At 49.4% G+C, this 9,649-nt stretch overlaps 1 protein-coding gene across 4 annotated transcripts; it reads right to left on the bottom strand.

Moving 5' to 3' along the window:
* Positions 1-1,771: 1,771 nt before the first annotated feature.
* On the bottom strand, positions 1,772-7,604 carry LOC128654652 (tyrosine recombinase XerD-like). 4 transcript variants are annotated; one of them, XM_053708701.1, is made up of 3 exons: positions 7,026-7,604; positions 4,366-4,526; positions 1,772-3,577 (listed from the first exon to the last, which is right to left on the bottom strand). In XM_053708701.1, exons 1-3 carry the CDS (start codon positions 7,525-7,527, stop codon positions 3,560-3,562), a joined length of 681 nt encoding a protein of 226 aa, XP_053564676.1. In that variant the 5' UTR covers positions 7,528-7,604; the 3' UTR covers positions 1,772-3,559. The 4 variants fall into 4 exon arrangements, 3 of the variants coding, with proteins under 3 accessions (XP_053564676.1, XP_053564661.1, XP_053564669.1); XR_008401474.1 differs by having other exon boundaries at positions 4,366-7,604; XM_053708686.1 differs by having other exon boundaries at positions 1,772-4,526.
* Between the last annotated feature and the right edge of the window lie 2,045 nt (positions 7,605-9,649).

The raw sequence follows: 9,649 nt of genomic DNA, 5'->3' as shown, positions 1-9,649 counted from the left end.
TTGTTCAGAGGAGAATTGCCTGGTATTTCGGGGCTGGACTGACCTTACTTGGCGGGATCAGACTGATATACTTCAGGAAAGTTTTCTTCTGTGAAAAGCACACTGGTCTAAAAGAAGCTGCCTCTGGGTGGTAAATCGCCATAGAACAAGCCACTGAGCTGTTGTTCGTTCCTGGTAGAGCGCTTCTCTCTTTGTATGCAAATTATTATAACCCTGGGGAAGTCTCCCTATGGGTGATGGGGGAAACCAGACGTGGACTCCTTGCCCAGTGTGCTTAGAGGAATGTGGCTGCACCTCACTGACGAGGCCCATAGGAGGCCGAAACGATCGTCTGGGGTTGTCATGTTCCTTGTTCAGAGGAGAATTGCCTGGTATTTCGGGGCTGGACTGACCTTACTTGGCGGGATCAGACTGATATACTTCAGGAAAGTTTTCTTCTGTGAAAAGCACACTGGTCTAAAAGAAGCTGCCTCTGGGTGGTAAATCGCCATAGAACAAGCCACTGAGCTGTTGTTCGTTCCTGGTAGAGCGCTTCTCTCTTTGTATGCAAATTATTATAACCCTGGGGAAGTCTCCCTATGGGTGATGGGGGAAACCAGACGTGGACTCCTTGCCCAGTGTGCTTAGAGGAATGTGGCTGCACCTCACTGACGAGGCCCATAGGAGGCCGAAACGATCGTCTGGGGTTGTCATGTTCCTTGTTCAGAGGAGAATTGCCTGGTATTTCAGGGCTGGACTGACCTTACTTGGCGGGATCAGACTGATATACTTCAGGAAAGTTTTCTTCTGTGAAAAGCACACTGGTCTAAAAGAAGCTGCCTCTGGGTGGTAAATCGCCATAGAACAAGCCACTGAGCTGTTGTTCGTTCCTGGTAGAGCGCTTCTCTCTTTGTATGCAAATTATTATAACCCTGGGGAAGTCTCCCTATGGGTGATGGGGGAAACCAGACGTGGACTCCTTGCCCAGTGTGCTTAGAGGAATGTGGCTGCACCTCACTGACGAGGCCCATAGGAGGCCGAAACGATCGTCTGGGGTTGTCATGTTCCTTGTTCAGAGGAGAATTGCCTGGTATTTCGGGGCTGGACTGACCTTACTTGGCGGGATCAGACTGATATACTTCAGGAAAGTTTTCTTCTGTGAAAAGCACACTGGTCTAAAAGAAGCTGCCTCTGGGTGGTAAATCGCCATAGAACAAGCCACTGAGCTGTTGTTCGTTCCTGGTAGAGCGCTTCTCTCTTTGTATATAAATTGAACATATGCAAGAAACATTTTTAACTAGAGAGAAAAAGAGCATACACTATTGCAAAGAATAAATAAAATGAAAAGCAAAGAAACTAAAAGATTGTAAATGAATGAAAAACAAAGTGAAATAAAACAACGATGTTACTCAGGACTCAGGAGGGGCTTTATAAATAAATAAAGTGATTAAATAGTAATAACCCACTGCTCTAACAGCTTACCTGATGAATAAGCTGCTGCAAATCATCTGTGGTCTAATACATTAATGTAATGTCATGAATGATTTTACAGCTAATTTATACTCAGACAATAATTGATCCTATACCCATAAGAGGATTTCTCTGTAGAGACAAATTAACTGTTTACAAATAAGATCAAATAATCTAGCAATTTAATTTAAAAAGTAATAATGAAAATGCTTTAAGGGATTAAATGCTTACCGGATCCTTCTTCACAGAGGAGAGGATTTAACATAACTTAATTAAATAACTATGTACATGAGAATGTAGTGCGAAATAACCACAGACAAACTTTTATGGGAAAAATTTTGTGACCGTCACAGGCCATAAAATTTTATTAACCTAACAAACTAGATAGAACTGATAGAACTGAAAATATATATGGCGGCATAGAGATCAGATACCCAGAACAGCAGGAGATCACCGGCCCAACGGGAACAGCAGCAGAGGGTTCTCTGCCCAAAGGAGATGACGCTGAGGGGTTGCAGAGATCACGTGACCATCCCTCAAAAGGGAGGAAGGAGGGTTACCGTCACGTGCACGTGAGGGCCTACCCTCCTCCCCGGAAGTCTGGCCATCACTCACCCCTAGCGACCTTCTCCTGCGCAACCGGACCGAGGATCTCCCGCCGCCAGGGTGAAAGAAGATCTTCCACCTAGATAAGGATTCCCTGTTACCAAGCCGTGTAAACCGCATAACAGGGAGAGGAGATCCATATCCTACAGTAATGGCTTATTGGGCCTAGGGTGAGTAGCCATAGCCCTGCCATTAAGGTGCCGTCGAAAATACACATCATTAAAACATTACAAAAGGGGAAGGGAGGGAGGGAAAAAACTGCTTCAGCCAGGATCCGGAGAAGAAGAGGAAGTTGCAAGGGAGAACTTGGCTTATCTACTGGTAAGGAGGGGCCTACCCTAAATTGCAACAATGTTGCACCCAGCACCTTCCCTCTCTCTTCTAACCCACTCTCCTACAGCCTTAACCCTTAGACTGCTCCAGGCTTATACTAAGCCCTACACTGCATTAAGGGATTAAATGCTTACCGGATCCTTCTTCACAGAGGAGAGGATTTAACATAACTTAATTAAATAACTATGTACATGAGAATGTAGTGCGAAATAACCACAGACAAACTTTTATGGGAAAAATTTTGTGACCGTCACAGGCCATAAAATTTTATTAACCTAACAAACTAGATAGAACTGATAGAACTGAAAATATATATGGCGGCATAGAGATCAGATACCCAGAACAGCAGGAGATCACCGGCCCAACGGGAACAGCAGCAGAGGGTTCTCTGCCCAAAGGAGATGACGCTGAGGGGTTGCAGAGATCACGTGACCATCCCTCAAAAGGGAGGAAGGAGGGTTACCGTCACGTGCACGTGAGGGCCTACCCTCCTCCCCGGAAGTCTGGCCATCACTCACCCCTAGCGACCTTCTCCTGCGCAACCGGACCGAGGATCTCCCGCCACAAGGAAGCATTTTAATGGTACCCTTGCCGCCAACCCACAACCCGATTTACAGGAGGGGTAACAGAGCTCTCTGAATGTCCCCTATGAATAAATCCAGCCCCACATCAGAAAGGTGAACTTTATCCCTTCTATATAGCTCGGTTCTATCAGCCGAAATGGCTTCGTGCCGTACCACGAAGCCACCTGACCCAGTGACGGTTTTCGCTACAGACGCATTGATCTTCTTCCTAACCCGGTATGCCGCCGTATGGGCCGACATATGCCTCCAGTGGAGACGGGGTATTATATGGGACCACCCTATCATGACCCCCGGGATGCGTACTCTTAGCCACCCAATGTCTGCCTGCATAACCTTAATCAACTGTAAAACTGGTATGGCCCCCACATCGTTACCCCCTAGGTGAAGAATAATAATGTGAGGCTTCCCCCAGCGTACCAGGGCCTCGGATATGGTTCCTGCTAATTGGGGCCAGCACATCCCCCTATCACCCAACCACCTAACGGATGCCTTGTTGGTAGGGAGACCTAGGGATTGGCCAAATGGGAGGGACGCACAGCGTAGGGAGGCCCAGTGGACAAAGGAGTGGCCCACAATCCAGATTCGCTTCACCCCGGGGGTAGTGCCTGTGGAGACAAACATTTTAGTATCCTGAATTAACATCTAAACATTAAACAATTGGACGGACATAGGTTCTGAAACAATTGGACCGCCAACGCCCAATACGTTTTATGTCCTCGCACGAGGAGCCCGCTTGCGCAGCGTTAGTCGCGGCCCCTATGCGAAAAGAGTGCGGGGCAAGTCTGCTAGCGTCCAGCCCCGCCTGGACTGCCGCCAATTTTAGGACCCTACCGAACTGAAATTTGGAAAGGGATCTGCCGTCCGCATGGACCAGGAATTGCCCCGGGCCAGGCGGCCTTTGAGCCAGGTAAAGATTAACGCAGTTAACCGGGCAGCATGCGCTGTTCACCTGAGGGTGAACGGGGATCCAGGTTCCCTTACCCTCCTGATCTGTCTTTGATCGCGGCAGAAAAAGAAGTAAGGAATCAGGGGCAGCTCTAACATGTTGCAATTGTATACCTGCCCCAGACGCCTGCTTGGAGGGTGCTACTACCTCACTAACTCTAAGAGCGGCGGCAAAGGCCAGATTAAACGCAGTTTTGAAGAGTAGGGCTTCAAAATCTGATCTACAGACCACGTCGAGCGCCAAGAGCAAACGCTCCAGGCGGTCGCGGGTGATGGGTTCGCGCGTGTCTATTTTCCGCTGCTGCGATCTGCCCCAACCCTTGATCACCTGCCTAATAAAAAAGGAATTGGTTGGGTCAGGAATGGCTAATGCCCTATAGAAAAATGAGAGGGCGGCCAATTTGGACTGTATTGCCCCCTGACGGGCCCCAGAGGCATGCAAACTCACCAGCCAATCATGTAAGTTGTCCCTAGACCCCTGAGCAGCGTCGGCTCCCCTGGACGCACAGAAATCGTCCCATTCAGACCACATGCGGGCATAGGCGTGCCAAGTGGATGGTGCTAAGGAGGAGCGGACCAACGGCAGTAAGGCTATCCAGGAAGGACGAGCTGCCAAAGGAAATCAGGACAGCGTAAGCCCACGGCTGCAGCTGTGGGGGCTAACTTGCGAAATGTCGCCCATTCGAATCGTGACAGGGCGTCAGCTACAACATTGTCGACGCCCGGGACATGACGGGCCTGGAACTGGATGTTAAGGTCCAGACAGCGCAACACCAGGTGGCGCAGCAAGGTAATGACCTTTGCTGAGGTGGCTGACAAGTTATTGATCGCAAAGACCACACTGATGTTGTCTGTCCAGAACACAACAGTCCTGTTCGACAACTTCCCACCCCACAGCTCGACCGCCAAGACCACGGGGAATAGCTCCAGGAGAGTCAGGTTTCGAGTAAGGCCCGCCGGGGCCCAGGACTCCGGCCAGGGCTCCGCGCTCCACTCTCCCTGGAAATAGGCCCCGTAACCGTGCGATCCAGCTGCGTCAGTGAAAAGGTGCAGTAACTGGCTAGACATGGGAGGGGTACGCCAGACCCGAATCCCGTTAAATCGCGTGAGAAACTGTTCCCAGACTACCAGGTCAGCCAGCAATTCACTCCCTAGGGTTATCTTTGATTTCGGGTTTGACCTACCACTAAGCTGTCTTTCCAGTCTACGGTTAAAAACCCGACCCATGGGGATAACTCTGCAAGCGAAATTAAGCAAACCTAACAGGGATTGTAACTGTTTCAGGGAAATAACTGCATTAGAGACTGCCGCTCTGACCGCCTCAAGCATGCCCTGAACTTTATCAGGTGGCAACCTACAGAGCCGAGCCTGGGTGTCGATTTCGATTCCCAGGAAAACTAAACAGGACGCGGGGCCTTGCGTTTTGTCCTCTGCTAGGGGCACCCCGAAATGTCTCATGACGCTGCGCATGATGTTCATTGTGGATAAACAATCATCGGAGCCTGCTCTCCCTACAATGAGAAAATCGTCCAGGTAGTGTGCTATGGGATCGCTGCCCACTTCTGAAGCTACGACCCAATGAAGGAAACTACTGAACGCCTCAAACAAGGCGCATGACAAAGAGCAGCCCATGGGCAGGCAGCGATCCACGTAGTACACACCTGCAAACTTACAACCCATTAGATGGAAAACTGAGGGGTGGAGTGGAAGAAGCCTAAATGCCGACTCAATGTCTAGTTTCGCCAATAGAGCACCATGACCCGCCCTCCTGACCAGGTCTAGTGCGCTATCAAAGGATTGATAGCGCACCGAGCTGAGTTGGGGGTCAATGGCATCATTGACTGAGCTACCCTTTGGGTACGACAGGTGCTGAATGAGGCGAAACTTCCCTGGCTCTTTCTTGGGAACCACCCCCAACGGGGAAATGACCAAATCAGGTAAAGGTGGGGCAGCAAAGGGGCCCGCCATTCGCCCTAAAGTCACTTCTTTATTAATTTTATCCCTCACCACTTGGGGGTGTTGGTATGCTGAAATAAGGTTCCTATTAAATCTCTTACCCTTGATTTGCCTAAATGTGGGGATATGAAAACCAAATGAAAAACCCTCCCATAACATACGTGCCGCCGCCTGGTCTGGGTAAGCCCACAACCATGGTGCCATGGCATGTACATTAATTGGCGTTTCCGCCTTTCTGGCCCAAGTTTGCTGAAGGGGGCTTATTGGTCTGGTCCCTTCGCTTGATGCAGTCACTGCCAGGGTGTGGACCAGAGCAGTACCTGCAGACATGTCTGAAGGTGCATGCGCTACCCTTTTCGCATTTTTTGTCCTGGAAGGGCCAGCAGGTTCCCCCCCGTTTCCTGCTTCTGGTATTGCGAAAGGACTGCTGCGCTGATTGCTGAGTTGAAGTTGCAGCAGCGGGTGCACCCCCTTTTGGGTCCATTCGCTGCCACAACTGGTTGTCAGTAGAGTCAAAAGTCAGGGAAGGATTTCCTGCCATTTTCCTCCTGAACTCAGCATCATATTCCCTCCACACACCTTCACTGTGATTACGCTGAATCCAGTGAATAGTGTCCGTGTATTTTAGGATAGGCAAACTCTGGGAGGGGTACTTTTCGATATAACAGGAGGAAAAAACCCTGAAGCACTGGAGCCACTCATCAAAAGTGTCTGGGCGTTTAAATTTTTTAGGCCCTGTTCCCTCATCGCTCCTCTCTCTCTGCCTATACGCCTCCACCGAAAGGTCAAAGATATTAACATATTTTCCACGGTGGATTCTACTGACCACCTTTTTGCGCAGGTGTCTATGCAATGAGTATATTTTTCCTGGGCTTGCGTCCCCGTAAAGGGCTGCTCGCCTTTCGGAGATGGCCCTGGTAGGGAGAGGTTCAGCTGGCACCTCTGTAGATGGGGTTTGCGGGGCGTTGTTACTGGCGCTGTCCTGCTTAGTATCTGGCTTGACCCCCCTCTTTAAAATTTTCTTAATCATTCTAAACATTTTCTTCTGACCTGCCCCTTGTAAACCCAAGGAAGAGTCAGTCTCAGACCCTGAGTCAGAAGAGGATGAGTCAGAGGAAGAATGGTCATTGTGTGTAAATAAAGCATTCTCACCGTGACTAATGGCAGGAGGTCCCTGACCCATGCTGGAAACGGGCTGGCCTGCTGGCTGGTTTTGGAGGGCGAGTCCTGAAGACCCTTGCTGTGCAGTGGAAGTGGTGGCTGCTGCTCCTGCTGTAATGCTGCTTGGAACTTCTGCATCCGCCCCACTCATGACTGTGGCAGTGTTGGTCCGTGTTTTTGCTGCACTTTGTGATCCAATTGCCCCCTGCAAAAGAGAAAGAATTTGGCGAGCACTTTGCCCAATGGATGTGTCTGGATTATCAGTAGCAAGGGGTGGATGAGCTATATGAAGTGGTGTATGAAATCCCTGACTCACTGACTGTCCATTCGCAGATGTCTGAGCATTCACACCCTGCTGGTCTACAATAGGGTTATGGCATGCCTGGCTTATTGATTGTGCATGGTTTAATGAGTGTGCATGAGCGCCCTGCGTGGCTGCAATGGGGGAGTGGATACCCTGATCAAGGGGTTGTACTCCTTGTATGCCTAACATAATGGGATGTTGTAGCTGGCTTAAAGATTGCCCATTCGCATTATGTATGCCAACCAGGGGTGTATTATATCCCTGAGGAGCTGCTTATACGTTCACACCATTCAAAGCCGCATTCACACCAATGGGGGATGGTAAATGATGAGACGGTAAATGATGCTCAATGTTTTGATTAACATGCATACTTTGCACATTGCCTTGATTCACATGCAGGCTATTATTAGACACAATATCATGCGGCTGAGCGGCCGCTTGCACTAAACCACTATCAGCCCTGTGTGGGTTAATAACATCGGGAGCGGCCTGCTGAACGGCATTTGCGTTATGTCCCATTTGTATAAACTGTAATGGCCTCATTGCCCTGGAAGGGTTAACTCTGCGTGTCCCCCTACCCCTATCACTGGCTATCTGCCTGGTACTACCTCTTATGATGGAGCGACCCCTTTGATGCCCCTGAGGATTAACGTTCAAATTTGCCGTTCGCTTGCGCAGTTTGCTTGCGCTGTTAATGCCCCTCTGACCCCCCACTGATAACCCGCCAACGGCCAAGGACGGCTCTCGGTGCTCACCTGCGAGTGGCGTTGCCCCGGGAGCCGATGTCCTTGTGACCGCGCGGGAATCTGCCAAGCCGGAAGTGCCGATGTCCGCTTCCGGTGACGTCACTAACATGGCGTTGACACCGGAAGTCGGACCCGGACCACGCGGCTGGCGAAGGAGATCGCTAGGCCCCGGGGGGAGCAGCATAGGCCCTGGGATGGCATGGGCCTCGGGTATGGTGCGACCAGGGGCAAGTCCGGGTGTTGAGGGCTGAGGGGCCGTTACAGGGGCCATGTTCCGGCCGGGCTGGGGACCGCGTGTTGCCACGTGTGGTGCCTCAATGAGAGGTGTGAAAGGGCGATGCCTGCTGGGGGTAGTTAAAGCAGGATCCGGATCCTGACTAGAAGGATCAGGAGGGAAAACAGCTGGTGTCACACTGGGCCCTGGGGAGGCTGCAGCCATAGCGGATATTATGTTTTTCAATAGGTCAGAAACTGCTGACATAGCAGCAGGGGGTACAGCACTTAAAAATGAGGCCTGTACACTATCAAGGGGTAAATTAGCCTGCTGGGTCTGCAATGCTTGAGGTCTGGGGGATTCCTGAGCTAACTCAATATCAATAGGTCCCTGCTCTTCCACATTATGAACCTGGGCTGACACAACAGTAGTATATTGAGTTGGGGGAATGATATCTAAATCCTCCTCAGAAATAGATTGAACACTTATCTTTATTTTTTCTTTTGCAGGTGCAGGAGGTTCCTGTTCCGACTGGTAACGTCTGGGAGGCAGAGTGGAACGCCTGGAACGATGCATAGCTGCACTGGTGATGACAGAACTGCTAAGAAAAAACTGCTTCAGCCAGGATCCGGAGAAGAAGAGGAAGTTGCAAGGGAGAACTTGGCTTATCTACTGGTAAGGAGGGGCCTACCCTAAATTGCAACAATGTTGCACCCAGCACCTTCCCTCTCTCTTCTAACCCACTCTCCTACAGCCTTAACCCTTAGACTGCTCCAGGCTTATACTAAGCCCTACACTGCATTTTTGTTAAAAAGTTGAAAACTTTCCAATTTAGTTTCTGAATATAAACAACAAAATACATGATAATTATAATTAGGAATACTTTATCATATTTAAAGATACAAAATAATATATACTGATACAGAACATTAAAGATACATAAACTGCTATTTAAAAAATGTGCAGATGGACAATCTTGTGCAATCCTGACCAGGACAGTTTCTAGTAGGGTTGCACCGATACTAGTATCGGTATCGGTGCCGATACCAAGTATTTGCAGGAGTACTTGTACTTGTGCAAATGCACCAATACTTAAACCGATACCTCCAATTCCATACGCCATCTTGTGAAGTTTTTCAAACTGCATGTTCCCATTTCATTTTAAGCTGGAGTGGAGACTTAACTAAAAATTGTTCACTTCTGTTCTGCCAATACAAATTGCTATTATTTGTATTATTGTACGTCAGAGCAGTGCTCAAAAAGCTGCTACTTTACAGCTGGAAGCCTACCTGGGAGAGATCACTGTATCTCATTCAGACAAACCCCTGAAGTACTGAGCAGTTAATAAACT

This window comes from Bombina bombina, chromosome 1 (genome assembly GCF_027579735.1).
Source record: "Bombina bombina isolate aBomBom1 chromosome 1, aBomBom1.pri, whole genome shotgun sequence".
NCBI lineage: Eukaryota > Metazoa > Chordata > Amphibia > Anura > Bombinatoridae > Bombina > Bombina bombina.
This window is presented reverse-complemented; position numbering and strand designations above follow the sequence as displayed.